This window comes from Hibiscus syriacus, unplaced genomic scaffold (assembly GCF_006381635.1).
Source record: "Hibiscus syriacus cultivar Baekdansim isolate YM2019G1 unplaced genomic scaffold, ASM638163v2 tig00110895_pilon, whole genome shotgun sequence".
NCBI classification, from domain to species: domain Eukaryota; kingdom Viridiplantae; phylum Streptophyta; class Magnoliopsida; order Malvales; family Malvaceae; genus Hibiscus; species Hibiscus syriacus.
This window is the reverse complement of record NW_024062903.1, coordinates 1,523,255-1,544,648: the sequence shown is the minus strand read 5'-3', so window position 1 is coordinate 1,544,648 and position 21,394 is coordinate 1,523,255. Positions and strand designations below refer to the sequence as shown.

General features: G+C 38.2%; 1 protein-coding gene and 1 pseudogene across 1 annotated transcript in view; one reads left to right on the top strand and one right to left on the bottom strand.

The window, feature by feature from the left end:
• The window catches only part of LOC120146032 (la-related protein 6B-like), a 32,005-nt gene extending 11,857 nt beyond the window's left edge, over nucleotides 1–20,148 (top strand). The window contains exons 2-11 of the mRNA XM_039159701.1: nucleotides 11,131–11,588; nucleotides 11,902–11,983; nucleotides 12,139–12,233; nucleotides 12,367–12,438; nucleotides 12,642–12,721; nucleotides 12,836–12,935; nucleotides 18,418–18,465; nucleotides 18,546–18,611; nucleotides 19,040–19,186; nucleotides 19,577–20,148. Of these exons, the coding sequence (XP_039015632.1) occupies nucleotides 11,139–11,588; nucleotides 11,902–11,983; nucleotides 12,139–12,233; nucleotides 12,367–12,438; nucleotides 12,642–12,721; nucleotides 12,836–12,935; nucleotides 18,418–18,465; nucleotides 18,546–18,611; nucleotides 19,040–19,186; nucleotides 19,577–19,837 (1,401 nt within the window). The 5' untranslated portion in view covers nucleotides 11,131–11,138 and the 3' untranslated portion in view covers nucleotides 19,838–20,148. The remainder of the gene's footprint in view (nucleotides 1–11,130; nucleotides 11,589–11,901; nucleotides 11,984–12,138; nucleotides 12,234–12,366; nucleotides 12,439–12,641; nucleotides 12,722–12,835; nucleotides 12,936–18,417; nucleotides 18,466–18,545; nucleotides 18,612–19,039; nucleotides 19,187–19,576) is intronic.
• Nucleotides 3,416–5,645, bottom strand: LOC120145938 (annotated as a pseudogene).
• Nucleotides 20,149–21,394: the final 1,246 nt, after the last annotated feature.

Sequence of the window (21,394 nt, the reverse complement as noted above, 5' to 3'; positions counted from 1 at the left end):
AATAATGCAGTTAAACATTGTTTAGTAACATTAACAAAACATATAACATAAATAAAACCTAAGATGGTGGATTATGATGTTATATTTTCCGCATCATCTGCATCATAGCTTCTATTCGATTTTCAAATTATTTACATTTCTGTTGATATGTTGCTTCTCTCTCTGCTTCCGCTGCTTCTCTCTTTGCTTCTGCTGCTTCTCTCTCTGCTTCCCTTGCTTCATTTTTGGCTTTCTTGTTAGCCATTTATTGATTCATTTCAGCCAACTGTTGTTTTAAACGACTTACTTCTAATTGGGAAGACTGAAACTGTGATGACATGTACTGGATCCAAAATATTTGGTGGGAGTAACGAATGATCCTTGACAGCGAACCCGACCATATCTTTCAGGACCTAAAACGTCATTAATAGCTTGATTTTCAATGTCATCCACATTAACAAGACCATGACTCGAAGCCGTAGCTTCATACTCTGCCCTTTTCTCCCTCAATTTGTCCTAATAATAAAGTAAATAATTAATTCAAATAAAAATGTCATACTACAGATATAAATAAAACATAATTCAAATCTTCTATCCAATAAATGTACCATAATTTATGCAGCTTCAGTAGTCATAGGAGTGTCATCCTTTCTTGTATTTGTCATGTCGAAGAGTTTGATTTGGCCAACTTTAGAACCATATGTATTTTCCTACAATGTACCATAATCTAATAAATTTGAGTTAGTATGTACATGGAATACAAATAACTATGTGAATAATCTATAATACCTTGTTATTAGCTATACAAGCAAAGCTCTTTGATCCAGCCGTGCAAGTAAACTTTGTTGTTGCCTGCTAGCAACACCAACATGCTCTCAGTCCTACAATTTCAAACAACCACTTATAAAGTCAATATTATAATTCGTTAAAATTATTTTTGAAAAATACATCATACCTGTCCTTTTTGTGAACTCCAAAATCTGACTGTATCTTTCCATTGATACTTGAGCATTCCAAGTGAGACATTTTGGAGCTTCTCTTCAAGGCTGAGATCATTCTTGAAGTATTTCTTTTTTAATGAACTCTTGTGGTCTCTCCATCTCTTCCATAACGCTTGCTTCAAATAATCGTCCTAAAACTAATCAAACCCTCAGGCTTTGGAGAACTAAAAGACAAACATATGAAAGTCAAAGCAAAAAAATTCATCTCTAAGTAGACTAGACTAAAATCACGGATTCATTTTTCCATTTTCATTTAACTCATTCCTACTTTTCTCTTTCATTTCATAAATCCGATGTGGTAGACCCCAACAAGGACTAAATCGATCATTACGAAGTTCATCAGATTAAATTGCAGTAACTAAACTAAAATTTTCCATCGCGAAAATTGCATTAAATGATCTAAAGAAAAGGAGATGTTAGTAGAAAAAAAAGGAAAGGAAAACGTAAGAAATAAGGATAGGAATGATTTTAGATTGGGCCTATTTTCGGACAAGTGGGGGACGAGTTGCTGTTATCCCTCGAAAACAATCCGTAAATTTTGGTGCACGAATTGCTCCCAAAACAGGCAAGGCGAAAGCACACAAAGCCAAGGGAGAAAAAAAGTCGAAATAAGAGTGCGAAAGAGAAGAGATATATACATTTTGCTGACCAGAAACTGGCGACGGCGACATAATGTTGCGCTTATGATGATGGTTTCTCGGGGCGACTTCACTCTGATGTTTAGGAAAATTTGGAATTGTGAATGAAATAATTAGGGATTTGGAACCCGATGGCTTAAAGGATTGGACAATCGCGGCGTTTATATTAAAAACGCCACTAATTTACATGACTATGGTGGCATTTATTACAAAAAATGCCACTAAATTAAATGACTATTGCGGTGTTTTAACAAAAATGCCACTAAAATACGAGTTTATAGTGGTGTTTTCATACAAACACCACTAAACATTTATTTTTTAGAAAAGGAGGGAGGGAGTGGGAATGAAAAAAATATGTGAAGGGGAAAACATGAGAAAAAGGTGCGGTAAATTTTAAAGTTTAGCAACGTTTGTGTTTAAAAATGCCACTAAAATACGAGTATATAGTGGCTTTTTTTATAAAAACGCTGCTAAAGTACTAATATATTGTGGCATTTATTGAAAAATGCCACTAATGTAGCAGTCTATAGCGGCGTTTGCATACAAACGCCTCTAAAGTAAGAGTCTTTCACGGTGTTTTCATACTAACACCACTAAACATTTTGATTTTTCAAAAAGGGAGGGAGCGGGAATGAAAAAAATATGTGAAGGGGAAAACATGAGAAAAATGTGCGGTAAATTTTAAAGTTTAGCAACGTTTGTGTTTAAAAATACCACTAAAATACGAGTATATAGTGGCTTTTTTTATAAAAATGCTGCTAAAGTACTAATATATTGTGGCATTTATTGAAAAACACCACTAATGTAGCAGTCTATAGCGGCGTTTGCATACAAACGCCTCTAAAGTAAGAGTCTTTCGCGGCGTTTTCATACTAACACCACTAAACATTTTGATTTTTCAAAAAGGGAGGGAGCGGGAATGAAAAAAATATGTGAAGGGGAAAACATGAGAAAAGGGTGAGGTAAATTTTAAAGTTTAGCAAACGCCGCTAAAATACAAGTATATAGCGGCGTTTTTGTAGAAATGTCGCTAAAGTACTAATATATTGCGGCGTTTATTGAAAAACGCCACTATAGAGGAACCCTGTTGCAGTGTTTATATAAAAAATGCCACTATAGATGAACTTATTACAGCGTTTGTCAAAAAACGCCACTAAATTACTACTCTATCACGGTGTTTTTAATCAAAACACCACTAAAAGTTAACATTTTGTAGCGTTTCGAGTGTAAGCGCCGCTATATGTTTTAAGTTAGTGGCGTTTACTCTATAAACGCCGCTATAGAACATTTTTGTTGTAGTGTGTGTTAACCAAAACGCCAATCGAGTTATATTCACACACTTTCGTATTGTGTTTTGTCTTAATATCTAATTAAAATATATGATTTCTTTTAAAGAAAATAGAAGGAAGAGTTTTACCTTTAAGATACTCAAATTAAATATATTTTCTCATTTAATTGTGTAAAATTTTTTCAATATCAATTTAAGTATTTAATATTATAATTATTATCATTTTAAGTGTTTCAACAATTGAATTTTTCTCTTAAATCACACGTGTAACATTTATATAATTTTGATAATTTACCCACATCCAAAACATTTGATGCAGAACTCTTACTCTTGCACTTGTTTATGTCAAACTTTTTGTTGTCAAATAATTTTATAGATTTGCAGATAGAATCCAAATATATCTTATTTGTAAAAATAAAATTATAAGAATGTTAAAAAAGTAATTTTTTATATTCATTATTTGAGATTTTTACTATTATTAATAGAATATATATATATATATATATCATTTAAAATATATAAGAATCTAGAGTTTTTAAGGTGAATATCCCACTTATCCTCTCCGTTCTCGGTCCATTCCTGCCTTTAAACACTTGTGAAGGATTAGGAAGTGAGGGCATTTCCGATTGAAGAAGGTGGGCTTTCTTGGACTGCTTAATTTCATCATAAAAGTACGAAAGGAAGCCCCATAGTGAGAGTGCAAGAGCCACTCCCTTATCGCCTTGAAAGCTTTCTTTGTAGAAAATTACAGCCAGAATCTCAGTTACGGGAAACAGAACAGCAATCACATTACCAGATACCAAAGACGATGAACAGAAGATTATTCCGATCACTCCCAAATAGAAACACTGCCATATGATCGCACTCATAACCACAACCACGTAACAGGGTTTTAAATAGCAGACGAATAACGGTGTTGCGGTCATTATACTGCGGTCACGGCGGTATCCGAAACCGTTATCGTGAAAAATAACGGTGTGAAGCGGGCTCACACCAATAACGGCGGATAGCAGCCGCAATTTAACGGATCGCGGCCAATCGTGGCAATAGCGAACTGCTATTCCGCTATTATTCCATTATTTTATTTTTTTTTTAAAAAAAAACAGATTTTTTTATTAAAAAATTCACGATCAAAATATCCGCAATGACCGCAATAACATCCGTTATATCCGCAACTATGATAAACCCGACGTGAGCAAAAAGTTGACCACGAACGCTATTTAAAACCCTATCACGTAATACTTGGTTTCCCCAAGCTCGAATTCCCTTGCCTCCCTTGGAATCACCTCAAATTTGTTGTTGATGAACATTTTGATGGTTGGAAAGCCAGTGGCGAATAAACACATCACAATCCGAATCTCCATCACGAGCGCGTAGCTCATCTATTGCTTCGCTTTCTTGTACGTAAACTCCTTCACCGTCATTATAAACCTCGAAAGGTTTCCTTATTTGATTCTTTCTGGGGAAGATCACCGCTCGTGTTCAAAGCTAAAATGTGTATTTCGTTAACAGAAACACGACGTTGATGGAGTAGGAAGTGAACTTCTATGTTGTACTAATACGGATATGGGGACAGATACGGGGACAGAAAACGACAATTTCTAAAATTACAGGGTACGAGGACGGCAATGGTACAACATATAAAAAATATTTAAAATTATAAATAGGTGTAAAAAATCACAAATAAAGTCAATACTTCATAGAAAATTGGTGTAACACCCTAATTTAACCCTAATTAAAAATCCTAACATTTGAGAATTTTTTCTAAATCCCCAAATTAATTTTGGTGGCTGATTTGAAAATACTGTAAAATGTGTTGCCAAATTCGAAAACCCTAAAAAGCTAGGGATCAACTAGAAATTATACCAAAAATTCTTTAAATCCTATACTAACTCTTCTTTTAATCCTCGCGATTGCTTCTTCTTCCTTTTTTTTCTTTTCACAAACCTTGAAATCGTCTTCAATGGCTCCTATGTTTCTTCTATTTTGCCTTCCTTTTGTATTTGCTGGTCATGACAACAACCAAGCTTTGAGTAAGAATATTCTATTCTTTGAAGCTCAGAGATCCGGTCACCTCCCTCGTAACCAGAGAATCACATGGAGAGCTAACTCCAATTTGAATGAAGGCAAGATCAAGTGGAGCATGCAGAACCAAAAGTACCCCTGGGGACGTCTCCGAAACGTCCCCGGATAAGCATTGACCGTCTCCAAACTCAGTCAGTCGTATCCTACTACCGTGGCACGTCCCCGCGGTACGTACCCCAACCGTCCTCGTACCAAAAACGTATCGGGTACTTGAAACGGGTTCCTTTGCCATCCCCGTGCTTCATAAGTAAACTTCTGCTTCACCAAGACGAAAGCGAACACCGTGGTGAAAACCAACTGAGAGGCGATGATTAAAGCGACTTTCGAAACGGGAAGGCGGGCAACGCCGTAGGCGTAGATGTAGTCATCAAGGCCGGTCAGGGTTTTGATGACGTCAGTGGTGATGAACAAACGGGGTTTGATGAAGAAAAGCTTGTTTTCCAAAGTGGGTTGGGTCCGAGAACGGTGAAAATAACCACAATTGATTGGGAGAAGGATGATGGGCCAACCGTCAGTCTCGAGCCAGCTGGAGAACCAAACTCGTTTTCCGCCATGGATGAAGTAGAGTCGCATGATAAGTGGACCACTACAGTGGCCTATAGAAAGGACGAAGCAGTTGATTAGTAGCAGAGCTCTTCTCATGGTGGAAATGTTTAGGGTGGTGAAGTCCAACCCAGTGGTGGCTATCTTTTCTCACAATTACTAGAGTGAGAGTGGGGAATTTAACTTCATTTGACTGAGCAGACTAATTTCATTATCAATTATTATTATAGAATAAGATATCATTATATCATGTAATTTTTTTAAATTTAATTTTACATAAATTTTAGATTGCTTATTTAAAAGGCTTGAATAGCTAGATAAGTAAAAATAAATATTCCATATAATTTATATATTGGACGGAGATCTGTTGGGGCTAAAGGGTCCCGGCTCTATTAAAATTTATATATTCCATATAATTTTGATTTAATAATATTTTAATTCATATAAAAATAAATATTTAAATTTAAAAATAAAAGAATGATTAAATATTTAATTAAGTACAAGTCCAACTAAAGAAGGATAAGTATGTGTTCTCAAAATTTTGGTCTAATTACAATTTAGGTTATTGTAAATTTAATATTAGACAAATTAGGAGTTGTTTTGTGATTTTTGATTTTTTATTATAAATTTAGGGTGAATACATGGTAGTATCTGTACAAATATTTTTAACTATTTGATAATGAATACTAATATCCCTACATACGCAGTTCTCAAACTCGGAACCTTAAGAATAACAACAATCTCTTAATAACTAAGGTCACTTGGCTTATGTTGATTTTTTAATACCTAATAAATCTTTATATATTTTCAAATAGTTTAATATTTTGAATGCTGCCAATATTTGATTCTGACTCCGTCTGTGATTCAAAACAATATAACTTGGTACAAGCCGCAAAAAATCAATTAAATTATATCATAACCAATCTAGAACTACAAATAGTGGTAACCAATTCTAATATTTATCCCACTCTGCACAAACTTCCACCGTTACATACTATGTGGATAGAGTAGTCTACCATTGTAACTTCCTTATTTTTAAATTTGTTAAAGAATTGCCGGTTAATTCAATGGGATGAAGCACTAGATCACTTAAGTAAGGTTAGGAGTTTGAATATTGACAATTACGAATAAAATAAACTAGGTTGAGAGGGTTGTTCTTGCCTTTACAATACCCGATCCGGATTAGTCGATACATACATACAACAATAATAACAAAACCCTATTCCTATATACAATTGGGTAAGGAGGAGGTGGAGATAGTAGGCTGCCCCCAACGCCTGGTTGAGAGTAACTTCTGTGGAAGACCTCCGACAGTGAGAAAATAAAAATAAAGATAAAATATAATGCATGTATAAATAAATCAATAAATATATAGTTGAACAGTCTTCATATGCAGTCTTTATATGCGTGTCTGTAATGGGAAGTAATCCCTGCAAATAAATCCTTGCGTAAAAATCTCTGCTTATAGACAGAAAACATTAGAAGGATACACAGAAGTCAGCGATAGCAAGCTACGAGAAGGAATAAGGTCAAATGGGTTAAAACCTAAACTAAGGCAACACTACTCCACTACCCTAGTTATAAGCCTTCATAAATTCCAATGACAAAAATGTATAAAAAGTAGAAGTCCTAGAAATTAACTACAAAGGCATTAAAAAGAAGACAGAGATGCTACACCCTATGACTGTGACCCACACTACTCGACTACCCTGGTCTTAAGTCTCCATACTTTCCTATCAGAGGTCATGTCCTCGGTAAGGGCTAAATCCTTCAAATCAGATCTCAAGCAGTCTATCCACTTCCTCCTTGGTCGTCCTCTCCTTCTGGCATCGTCAACTGTAATCGACTCTACCCTCCTGACCGCATCCGACAGTTGTCGCCTAAGGACATGCCCAAACCACCGTAGTCTTCCATCCCTCAATTTTTCGGATACAGGCACCACCCCCATGGACATCGTAATTGCAGAGTTTGGTGTCATATCCCACAGAGTCCTACCACATGCCCATTGAAGCATTCTCATTTCTACGGCCTCCATCATCCTTACGTGATCCTTCTTGATTGCCCAACATTATGATCCATACAACAGCGTTGGTCTTATTGTCATTCTATAAAATTTTCCTTTAAGTTTTAGAGGCACCTTCTTGTCACACAAAACTCCAGTTGCAGCCCTCCACTTTAGTCATCCCACCTTTATACGGTGTGTAACATCATCATCTACACCCCCATCTTTATGTATCATAGACCTCAGGTACTTGAAACAATCCTTTGAGGGGAGAATGTGTCATTCGATGCATACTTCTACATCTTCATCGTGTTGGTTCCCACTGAAGTTTGAACATAAATACTATTTCTTTTCAATATTGATCCTTAGACTTTTTTCTTCCAAAATAGTCTTCTAGGTAGTCAGTCAACTATATAGCTCAGATTTTATTTTAACAACTAGGACAATGTCATCAGCGAAAAGCATACACCAAGGAACACCGTCTGGTGTCGCACAATAGATGTCGTCCATAATAAAGGCAAAGATGTAAGGGCTAAGAGCATACCACTGGTGGAGTCCGATTTCCACCGGGAAAGACTCGGTGTCGCCAACTGTAGTCCTGACGTATGTAGTAGTTCTACAGTACATATCACGAATCACCCTGATATAAATAGTTGGGATCCGTCTCGTTTCCAAGGTCTTCCAGATCGTATCGCGGGGAATGCTATCATACTCCTTCTCAAGGTCAATGAACGCCATGTGAAGATCTCTATTTTTCCCTATATTTCTCCATAAGTCGTCGAAGTAGATGAATCGCCTCCATAGTAGACCTGCATGACATAAAGCCAAATTGGTTTTCCGTAATCCTAGTAATATGTCTCAACCTAGCCTCTATCACCCTTTCCCATAGCTTCATGGCATGACTGAGTAGTTTAATACCTCTGTAATTACCACAACGTTGGGGATCTCCTTTATTCTTATAGATTGGTATCACCGTAGACTCTCTCTACTCCTCTAGCATCTTGGCAATCTCTAAAATAATATTAAAGATATTAGTCAACCACTTAACTCCATCTTCTCCTATGGACAACCACACAGTGATAGGAATTTGATCTGGACCGACAGCTTTGTCCCTCCCCATCTTTCTAAGAGCCATTTTGACTTCCTCAATCCCAATCCTGTTTGTAGGGCAGTCATTGGCCGTAGTATGATGGTCGGCTGACCCATCAACGGTACTATCTCTATAGGGAGAGGCACCGTCATTAAATAATCCGAAGAAGTAACTACCCCAAACCCTCTTAATATCATGATCTTTCACTAAAAGAACACCATTGTTGTCCTTAATAAACCTAATGCTACCTAGATCCTTTTTCCTATTCTCCATGGATTTTGTAAGCTTGAAGATGCCGTTTTGTCCTTCCTTGGTGTCTAATCTCTTGTACATTTCCTTGTATGCCTTATCCTTTGCTTTAGCCATTGTTTTCTTGGCTTTTCGCTTTGCCTACTTGTATCTTTGTTTAGCTCTCGATCTTTCTTCGTCGTCATTGCATTGTAGAAACTCCTTGAAGCAAGTTTGCTTTGTCTTCACCTTAGTTTGGACTTTGTCATTCCACCACCACGATTCTTTATGTTCCTTGACCTTTCCTGTCGACAACCCAAGGGTGTTTTTGCCCACCTCTCTGATGGAATTTGCTATATTTTTCCATAATATATATGCATTATTTGAGTTTATAGTTCCAAAACCTGTATGAGACAAAACCTTACTCCTAAAGTCATTAGCTGTCGCTCCATGTAAGTTCTTCCAAAGAATCATAGGTTTACCTAGTTTAGCCCTCCTATGAGTGCTCCGCTCGTGGCGTACACGAAACACCAAAACCAACAATCTGTGTTGTGATGCACATGCCTCTTCAGGGAACACCTTACAGTCAATGCAAGCCCATCGATCCCGATTTTGAACCAGGATGTAGTCGATTTGGGTATAATGTCCCTCGCTATGGAATGTAATCAAGTTCACATCTCTCTTGTTAAAGAAGGAGTTAGTGATCACCATATCGTGTGCAGTAGCGAATTCAAGCAACGTGCACCCCTCCTCGTTCCTACTACCAAAACCGAAACCCCCATGAACACCGTCATACCCGTCGATTGCTCTACCTATATGGCCATTGAAGTATCCCCCTATGAAAACTCTTTGGTCCTCCGGAATGCTCTTAAGTACATCATCTAACGAATCCCAGAAGCAACATTTCTCTCCTCCCCTAAGCCAATGTGTGGGGCGTACACTAAAAGGACATTCACCACTTCCGCTTCTATAATATCCTTAATCATCATGATCCTATCACTGTATCTACAAACTTCAACTAAATTTTCTTTGAGCCTAGAGGATACCAAGATACCCACCCCATTTCTAGTGTTATCTATGCCTGAACAACACAACTTGTACCCGTTACACTCTCTGGTGCGAGCCCCTTTCCACCTAGTCTCTTGAATACATGCAAAATCTATTTTTCTATTACTTAGTACGTCGGTCAGCTCCAACAGCCTAACATTCAATGTGCCTACATTCAACGAACAAACTCTAAGTCTAGTCTCCTTGCTACCACTCTGTCGAGCTCTCCCCCTATACGCCCTATGGGATCTAGAAGAAAGACATGACCTCAAGTAATCATCTATAGCCGAAGCTATGAGAAACTATGAAAAAGGAATCCAAAGAAGACAAAAGATGCACCAATAAACGCCAGAAAATTGAGGGGTACTAAGAAGCCTAGTTGGTTACTTAATAGGATTTTAATTTATATAATGCTATTGTTATTATTATTGCTAAAAGCCTAGTGTTAAAAGAGAAGAAAATAGAATAATATTGATTTTACTCTGTTGAGATCTAGAATGAAACTTCAATCTGATATGGATCTATAACGGCTAAAAGAACATGCAGTTAGCAACAAAGAAAAAAAACATGCAACAACAAATGGTTGTTGAAATTACAGACCAGTAAAGATCGAAAAATAGATGAAGAAACAATAATTGTTGAAATTTAACCAACGAACAAGATTCTCTCTTGACAAACCCAAGACAACATACGAGCAACAAAAACCAGCAGTGATGAATTAGATCTAGACGAGGCATATAAAAAATGAAGCGGTAGACGAAACAAGTAGAAAGAGAATAGTTTGTCTAAACAAGCTAAATCTAAGTTGAAAATTTCAACCTTTTGAAGGAATACAACAAAAAAAGTTAGAGGGCCACATTGAAAAAAAATACAAAGGTCACATTAGTTTTTTCTAAAAATACAGGGACCTTTGATGATTTTTGCCAAAAATAACTTCTCGTGTAATGAACGTACTTGGAGTCGCTGGTGGATATAAATAGGGCAGTATGAAGGTTGAGTAAAGGCCGAGAAATCCTCTCCATTGTCTTCTCCCTCGGCCTCGCCTCCCCTCCTCCCCCATCGCAGGCACGGTCCTCTCACTCTCACTCAAGCCAGCCAGTAGACCCTACGTAGTCAAAGATTAACACCTTTTCGCTCTGTCTCCCCATCTTTCTATTTACTGTATTATCCCCCCAAATAAAAGAGTTACAATAAAAAAAAGTTCACCAAATTCTAAAATCTCGATTATCCCCAAATCATGGCCCTGCCGGAAACCCTAGATTCTCCGCAATCATCCGCTTCTTCTTCAGATCCACAACTATCGAGGAACTTGTCGTCCAGCCGTCTCAACGCCCAAGCGGCTGAATTCGTGCCTACTCGCTCGACGCCTCAGCAGCAGCAGCAGCAGCAGCAAAGTCTGAGGATGATGATCCCTCCTCCTCCGCCCCTTGGGATGATGCACGTGTATTCTCCTCCTCCTCCGCCGGGCACGGGTTTCCACCTCCCCGTGCCTGTGCCACCTCACTTGGTTCCAGTTCATCACATGTCTATGCGAAATCATCACCCTAATCCTTACCACAACCATCATTATCGAGAGCAAGAAACTGAAGCTGTTGCGAAGAACGATCAGAAGGAGCACAAGGATCATGGTACAGCTTCCTCCAAAAAGGGACTATCCGAAGAAGCTACGCTAAAAATTTTGAATCAGGTCTCTAGCATCACTCGACAACGTTTCTTCTGCCGCTTTTGGCTACTATTTTCTAATGCTTGTTTTCTTTATGTGTTTCTTGAATTACTTGTGTTTATTCCTTCTTTGATTATTCTGCTTGAATTTCTTTGCGCTTTATTCTAGAATCTAATTCTAAGATTAGCCAAATGCTAGACTGATGTTGTCAGCTTCTTCGTGAATTTATTTTAACCATAGCTATTTGACTATTACCAATTTTCTCATTGTGGCCTTCTCCTCTGTCATTTCCATTTCAATTTTTCTTTAATGTAAAACACCACAATCTATTTCACAGGTTGAATACTACTTTAGTGATTTGAACTTGGCCACGACGGATCATCTCATGAGATTCATCAACAAGAATCCTGAAGGTTATGGTATGACTTCTTTCCAATATTGAGCAAAAAGTTTTAGACTAGAACTAGTTTATTTACATTCATACCATTTAAACAGGAAGTCTCACTGGTTTGACCACCTATCTGGTTTTTAAAAGGTTGATTTAGACTAAAATCGTTCTTTGTTTCCAATATAGTGCCAATATCTGTTGTTGCATCCTTTAAGAAGATTAAAGCCCTTGTAACAACTCATTCCCAGCTAGCTACTGTTTTGCGGAACTCGTCAAAGCTTGTGAGTATTTTTCCTTTGTCTCAGGTTTTATGCACTTACAGTTCCTTCTTAGGTTCTATTTTGTTGTTGTAGTTGCCTCATATCTCCTCAATGGCCCTGCTTAATTATTTGTTTTTGATACCATGATATACAGGTAGTGAGTGAAGATGGAAAAAAAGTAAGACGCCTGCATCCCCTTACTGAATCAGATATGGAAGAGTTGCAAGTATGTTTTGTTCATTTTATTTACCCCTTCATATTTCTTATGCAATTTTATTATGCATTTTTCATGTAAATGTCTTGTCTTTCTAGTTAGGCAGCATCTTAAAATGTTGCTTGAGAATTTTGTATATTTTTTGTAGCTTATATTCATCAAATTAAATATTCTAATGTCTTTACATATTGCTTTCAAATTCTTGTGATTTATAGTCTCGTATAATTGTTGCTGAAAATTTGCCTGAGGATCACTGCCATCAGAACCTCATGAAGATTTTCTCTGCTGTTGGGAGGTACCGAGACTATTACCTTCTAGATAAATTATAAACTCTGGGTAGTGAGTTTTACTTCTAACTATTTTTATTGCTTCTATGTTGACCAAAATCTCTTGATGTTTTCATTCTTAGTGTGAAAACAATTCGTACCTGTCAGCCTCAACCCTCTGGTGGTGGGTTGTCTTCAGCATCTAGGTCAACAAAGAGTGATGGCATGCATTTTAGTAACAAGGTACATTTTCTCATCATGGATATGTTGGCTATATTGTTTATTTTGTATGGAAAAATCTTCCCTTTTTTTTTGTCAAATTCTTAGGAATATTGTAGAAACAAAGTTTTCCGGCTCTGGTAAATAGAGTTTCCCGGCTCTGGTAAAAAGAGTTTTCCGATTTTGGTAAATAGGGTTTTTGATTATGAAATTAATTTTATTCAAAGAACAATTGCATATTACACAAGAGGATACATGGGATTTTTATATACATGAATTAGATACCTAGACAAGATAAGTCATCTTTTCTACAAATTAGGAGATAGTTTTAGAGATAAGTTAGGATTTAGAGTTTAACTTAAATACTACTTACACTCCCCCTCAAGCTGGGGAGTAAATATTGTGTAGACCCAGCTTGGATGTTATTTCGTCAAAGTTTATCCTTGGAAGTGCCTTGGTCAATACATCTGCTAGCTGGTTTTGTGAAGGGATGTAGCTAAGTTTCACAGTTTCGCCATTTACTTTTTCTGCAATAAATTGTCTGTCGATCTCCACATGTTTTGTTCTGTCGTGGTGCACCAGATTCTTTGCAATGCTTATCGCAGATTTATTGTCACTTTGAAGTTCAAAATTGTTGTCGTCGCACATCTCTAGGTCAGTTAAGAGTCTTTGCAGCCAAATTCCTTCACAGATTCCGAGTGCTATCGCTCTATATTATGCTTCTGTACTGCTTTTGAAGACTACTGATTGTTTCTTGCTTCTCCATGTCACTAGGTCTCCCCACACAAATGAGCAGTATCCCGTTGTTGACCTTCTATCTGTTAATTCTCCAGCCCAGTTTGAATCTGAGAAGATTTTAACTGTTTTGTTTTCATGTTTTCTGAAAATTAACCCATGTCCTGTTGTCATCTTTAGATATCTTAAGATTCAATTAACTGCCTCCAGATGTTCTTCTCTTGGATCATTCATGTAATGATTAACAATGCTAACAGGAAAAACAATGTCAGGTCTAGTTAGAGATAGATAAATGAGTTTACCAACTAGCCTCTGATAATGTTCCTTGTTTACTTGGTTTCCATCTTTACTCAATTTCAAGTTAACTTCCATAGGAGTTTCCGAGGGCTTACAATTAGTCATTCCAGTTTCAGAAAGTAAGTCTAGAATATACTTTCTTTGATTTATGACAATTCCTTCTCGTGATCTCGCTACCTCCATGCCTAGGAAATATCTCAGAGTTCCCAAATCTTTGGTTTCAAACTCTTTTGCTAGTAATGTCTTCAACTTCTCGATTTCTATCAAGTCATCACCCGTGATAATGATATCATTAACATAGACTATCAAGATTGACTTCTTCTTATCAGGAGTAGTTTTTACAAACAGTGTGATTGTATTGGCACTGTTTGTAGTTGTCTTGTAACATTACCTTCGTGAATCTATCAAACCAAGCTCGAGGTGATTGTTTTAGACCATTTAAGGATTTCAGTAATTTACATAATCGATTATTTCCAAAATGAATTCTTAGTGGAACTTGCATATAGACCTCTTCTTCAAGATTGCCATTGAGAAATGCATTTTTTACGTCTAGTTGGTGAAGTATCCAATCCTTGTTCACTGCCAAGGATAATAGAACTCGAACAGTGTTGAGTTTTGCAACCGGAGCTAAGGTTTCCTGATAGTCAACTCCATAAGTCTAAATGAACCCTTTTGCAATAAGTCTAGCGTTCTCTCTCTCAATTTTTCCATCTGCCATGAGTTTCGCAGTAAAGACCCATTTGCAGCCGACTAGTTTATTGTCTTTAGGTAGATCAACAATGACCCAGGTTTTATTGTTTTCTAGAGCTGAAATTTCTTCTTCAACTGCGTTCTTCCACTCAGGACTTTTTAATGACTCCTCTATGGTCTTTGGAATGTGAATATGATACCTGAGATGTGAAAGTCTTAAAACCAGAAATTAGTTTCCCATAAGCAACAAATTTACTAATAGGATGAGTTGTACATCGTCTAACTCCATTTCTTTGAGCAATTGGTAACTCACTAGAATCAATTACCACATCCAACTTACATTGGTCACTATCTCCTTTGTCTGTCGATTGATTTAAACCCGGTTCTGGCTCTTGATAATGCATTGGTTGCGGTGTGGAAGGTAGGGCTTTTTTGGGTCGTCTTTTGTAGATGAGAATATCGGTAGATGGTCTAGGTGTTTCATGAGAGTCGATGGGATTAATGGATTGGTTTTTATTATCAGATGTGGTGGTGTTAGGAGGTTGTGGAGTGGGAGTTTTTTCAGTAGAAGATGGACTGATGGGTAACTCAGTAATAATCGATAAAAATTGGAATTCAGACTCACTCTCCCCCTGGATTTCGGTTTTTGAGAAGAACGGTTTATGTTCTTGAAAAGTGTCATCCATAGATGTGAAGAACCTTTTTGTAGAAGGAGAGTGGCAACGATAACCTTTCTGATGGGATGAATAACCAACAAAGACACACCGAATTGCCCGAGGATCAAGTTAAGATTTATGAGGATTGTGGTCATGGACAAAGGCAATACAACCAAAGACACGAAGAGGAACAAAAGAGGTAAAATGTTTGAAGTGAGGGAATTTAGTGGAAAGGATATCCCGTGGACATTTAAAGGCAAGAATCTTACTAGGCAAACGATTGATTAGAAAAGTAGCTGTTAAGAGAGCCTCACCCCAAAGGTATTTCGGAACATTAGAATAAAAAAGGAGTGCTCAGGTTACCTCAAGAAGATGACGTTTTTACGTTCGGCGACCCCATTTTGTTGTGGAGTGTCGACATAGGAGGTGAGGTGGACTATTTCGTTTTCCTGGGAGATGGATCCCAACGATAGAGAGGTATTCCCCACCATTATCAGATTTAAGGATGCCAATGGAACTTTGGAATTGTGTTTCAACCATTTTGTGGAATCGTTTGAAGATGGTACAAGACTCTGATTTGTCCTTCATAAGAAAGGTCCAAGTGGTACGAGAGTGGTCGTCAATAAAAGTAATAAACCAATGAATTCCATGTAAACCCGTAACCTGTGAAAGTCCCCAAATGTCGCTATGAATTAAGGAAAAAGGTTTAGGAAAGCGAGAGGGAGGAGGAGGATAAAAACTCCGAATGTCTTTTGCAAGAGAGCAAATGTCACAAGAAAATGATGCCAGATTTTTATTAATAAATAATTTACGAAACAATTTTGTAAGATAAGAAAAACTTAGGTGACCTAACCTAAAATGCCATAACACAATGTTGGCAGCCGCATCTGTGAGAGAACTGAAACAAAAGAAGAGATAAATGGTGTAGGTGAGTGGTTGGGAACGAGAGTATAAGGAGGAGCGTCAAGGATGTAGAGTCCACCACGACACCTAGCATTGCCAATCACCATCCCCGATGTCAAATCTTGAAATTCACAATAATCACGAGTAAAATGAGAAGTACAACCCAAATAGGTAGTTAATTTGCTAATCGAAAGAAGATTGCATGTCAAACTTGGAACAAATAGAACATTAGACAAAGTAATGTGACTATTAATGCGAATTGAGCCACTGTCCTTAACCGGTGATTAAGAGCCATCAGCAGTACGAACACTGCATGAGATACCATTTTTGTAAAATGTGCAAAATAAACTGAAGTTGCCCGTCATATGATCATTTGCTCCGGAATCAACAATCCAAGAGACACATCCTGGTGAAGGGAATAAGAAGGTAAAAGGATAACTACCTTCACTAACAGTGCAGGCAAACTTGGACTTAGTAGCAGGAGGAATCTGTAAATAACCAAACATCTGCTGTAGATCGTCCAACTGTTGACGAGAAAAGGAACCACCCTCCAATGTCGTTACAACAGAGTTACCGTGAGATGGACGCGAGGAGGATTTGGATGGAGTCCAATTGGCTGGACGGCCATGGAGCTTCCAACATTTATCACGAACATGACCAGGCTTTTGACAGTGATCGCACCAGGGACGACCTTTCTTGACATGTGTGTCGCCATATGAATGTGTATTTAAGGCAGAACTTTCAACGGGTGGAGGAAGCATCAGAGAGCAGTGGCTTTCTTCGCGGCGGACTTCAGAGAACACCTCGCGAAGAGACAGAAGAGGCCTGATGCCCAAAATCCGGCCACGGACATCATCAAGAGAGACGGACAGTCCCGATAGGAATTGAAAAATACGTCGTTTTTCAAGTAGCCCTTTGTAGAGTTTGGCATTTGCATCGGTTTTCCAATCGAGAGACTCAAACAGATCAATTTGCTGCCATAAGCGAGACAATTGAGTGAAGTTTTGGGTCACAGTGAGATCTCCCTGCTTCAAGCCGTTGATTCGGCATTCAATGGCAAACAGAGCGGACGAGTTTTCTTGATTGGAGTACGTCTACTTGGTAGCGTTCCAGATTTTCGAGGCGGTTGTGTAGAGCATGAAGTTCGTTCTAATGTCAGACAACATAGAGTTGAGGAGCCATGACATAATCGTGGTGTTGTCGGTGAGCCAAATGCCGTATTTGGGGTTGGAGGGATTGGGGACCGACATATTGTCAGAGAGATATTGTTGTTTCCGGCGACTGGTGATCGGATTGAGACCAGACAATGTAATTCTCACCATTTAAACGATGATAAGTAATGGATGAGTCGGAAGGAGACGGATGAACAATGGAAGTTTCAGCCTCGGTTGGCAGGTTGGACGAAGAAGGATATGCCATGACTGTCGAGGAATTGAGAGCTTGGGATACGTCTCGAACTAGCAGGGAACACTGCTATAAGTGACAATCAGAGATTTGAGGAGATCGGCGCTAGGATGAGTATCGAATGGGCTGTGCGGCGAGGAGATAGTGTTGGCCAGGCAGTTACCAATAGCAGCAGAACAGGTACCAAACAGCGGAACAGGAAGGGCTGTCGCTGTGATGAGGGCAACGTTGGACCGACGGCGCGACAAGAGCAGTACGACGAGGAGAGCAGCGCTGCGACGGAAGCGGCACTGATGTGGTTGCGCAGCAAGGAAGACGACACTGTGAAGGGGCGGTGCTGCGAAGAGGGTGGCGTTGCGATGACGACGGCGATGCGAGGAGGATTTCACAATCGGAAGGACGGCAGTGCACAGAAGGCACACTGCTGGCCGGAAGGATGACGAATGGCGGCAGCAGCAAGGCTGGGATCGACGCCGGCGACTGATACCATTTAGAAACAGAGTTTTCCGGCTCTGGTAAGCAGAGTTTTCCGGTTTTGGTAAACAGGATTTTTTTATTCTGAAATTATTTTTATTCAAGGAACAATTGTATATTACACAAGAGGATACATGAGATTTTTATATACATGAATTAGAGACCTAGATAAGATAGGAGTAATATTTTCTACAATTAGGAGATATTTTTAGAGATAAGCTAGGATTTAGAGTTTAACTTAAACACTACTTACAAATATATCATAATTTTTTTTCTTTGTCCTAACTAACAAGTATCAACTATTGGAAGGTGCTTTAATTTTGGATTCTTTTGTTTTCCTTCTGTAGTTGCATGCATTTGTTGAATATGAATCTGTGGAGTTGGCTGAGAAAGCTGTAAGTAACCTGAATTTTTATGAAATGACCCTTTTTACCTTCTGTGGTTATAACAAATGGATGTGTGACTAACTTTGCAGGTTGTTGAGCTTAACGATGAGGGAAATTGGAGTGGCCTTAGGGTCCGTCTAATGCTTCAAAATGCAGTATATGTAGATTTTTGCTTCAATTATATTGTTTGCTCTTTGCTTACTTTTTCTTTGCCTTTATTTTTTGCAACTCATTTTCTGTGAAGAATCTGGAGTCAATTTTTTTTATTCACAAGGAATAAGGGTGGTGGAATATGTGCTGTGCTTTCCAGCAGAACCAAAATTTAATGTTAAACGAGTATTTAGTGGATCGTACAGTCCAAGCACAAAATACATATACCAAAAAGAGATCCAACTATACTTGGTTGTTTCTTAATCTTATATCATTTATTACATTATTTTCAGTTAAAATTTGGTTTGATGTTCTATCCAAAAAAAAAAAAAACAATTGGTTTGATGGAGAAAATTCTATATGTTTGGCTAATTTCAATCGACTATGAAGCAATACTGGACCATTGATTTGTATTTGCATTCTCTCATTTTAGTTGCAACCAGTTTATGCAAAAGTGAAAAAGGGCCATGGTGGAAAAGGTCATTGCGAGGAAGATGAATTTTCTAATACTGAGATGCATTCAAATGAGAAACAAGAAGATCCTTCTCAGTTATATGATATTCGTTCACATGGGAATCCTGTAAGTATCGACTCAATTCTTATAATAAGTATATACCTAAAAGATTTCCCCTGCCAATTAAATATTGAAATGGCCCCTTGCTATGAACATATGGTGCCATTCTTAATTGGCTAAGTTGCTGAACTAATGGATATAGTTGGAATTTAGCTGTGCTTTTAAAATAATGGGCTTGTTCCACATGTTGATTTCTTGTTGCTTTGAAGATACCTTAAGACCGTAACAGTAAATTCTGTGATGTAACATAAACCAATTGGTTCGACACTGTTACCTGTAGGGTTTAGAGCTGAAAAGAAAGTTTGGAACTTTTGTGATATGCCTTCTTTGGTAGCTTCTTTTTCTTTTTAATCTCAGTTTCCTGAATTTATTGTACCATATATTTATCTTGGACAGGGTGAGGAGCATCCTAATGACAAAGAGGGTGGGCAGAAAAAAGGGAGAAACAGGAGCCGGGGCAAAGGACGGGGACGGACTCAATACCATATTAACCATCATAATAGTCAAGGAAATCACGTAGGCACTCCAGCGTCAAGTAATTGGGTCAGTAATGAGCAAGCTACTATAGCTAAGCAGCCTCCTGGTCCTCGTATGCCAGATGGCACGAGAGGATTTGCTATGGGTCGGGGGAAGCCAGTTGCTGTCAATACTGCATGAATATCTACGCTGCTGCGTAATCGTGCAACTTTGTGCAATGTTATAAAGGGGTAGGGGGAGGTGTGCTAAAAAAGTGGTGTCGGGTGGCAGACGGGTTTTTGTTCTATGGCAGGTACATGTAGCTAATAAGACCATTTTCCTCTGATTTTGTATTGTGCGGGTATGGAAGATGCAAAAACATATGCATATCTTATGTCTTCTTTTTTTCTTTTAATATTTTTGGATGTTAGATTGGGTTGATGTAGTGAGTAGATGACAAATGCCCCATATATAATGAATGAATAAGCAATAATAGTACTCGTTATGATAAATCTGTTTTGCTTTCTGTGTGTAATGTTTATTTGTATGTATGCATATGTATGTAGGCGTGTAGTTTAGCTTATTTGTTTGCATTGGATTGTGGTTTTATCGAACTGGGAATGTAAACAAAGCCTGCCTGGCTGCATTTACCAATCCATTCCTGCTTGTCCCCAAAAAGTGCTGTGGAATGATGTTCCAATTAGCAAGGCACTGCCATGCTGCCGCTGGATAGAAAGCGGCAGCCTTCATGCTCAAAATACATTTTCAGCTACCACCAGCGACAATATGGCATTTCAAACTTCAAATACAACCATCTTCCTCGATTTCATCCCGTCTTCTCTCCATGCCCACTGGAACGAGGGATAATTTATGCAATTATACTAACTAATAGAGCTGAGGCAGCAGCTGCTCCTTTCAAATTGAAGTTATAGATGATCCATACATGTTCTCTTCTTCCATGGTCAACGGTCCTTTTATATTCGTTATTCAGAATTCGAAGCCATAGACATAGAGAGAGAATGGGAGTGACTCAGCTTTCCTTATGCTCCTTAACTTTGACTCATCCATTCTATGTAAAATAACAAAATAGCACATCCAGCCAATTGTAGTAAGCATGATTGTGCTGACAATTACAGTTGCACACACAGCAAACCATCTAGACTCTTTTCCGACCAACACATAAGTTGGCGAAATAAATGCAACCGAAATGAAGAGGCATGCCAGCCACATGAACAACCACCGATGTCTGAAAAATCACCGCAGCCAAGGAGATGAACAATATCGAAAACAATAAGCGGTGTCTTGTTAGCAGAATGGGAAAATATTTGTAATCAATCAGAGAAGGTTTTGCTATGGAAACCGAAAAATCAATCAAGATAGATATCTATCCCTGTTCATCTAAACCTGAACTAATTTTTTCCTGGCACATCAGGAAAAAATTGGATGTAGCACTAAAAAACCTCAAACAGTTGATTCCCTTGAACCATACAAGTTAATAAATTGATGGTTTTGAAATTTATTTAATGAATGAGAAAGCAGCTGAGTACGAACCTCCTTTATTGCAATGTGCAATGCCATTTGACCCTTTTTGTCTATACAAAAGCCAGTAGTCGGATCCTTGCTGAGAAAATATTTCACTATTTCCAAGTGCCCCATTCTTGCTGCTGAGTGGAACCAAGTTCAAAATCATTTTTCTGGTTTTTGGAATTGTTAATGATTGAAATCTTTCCTAGGTGGTTAAATATGATTATTGTGGTG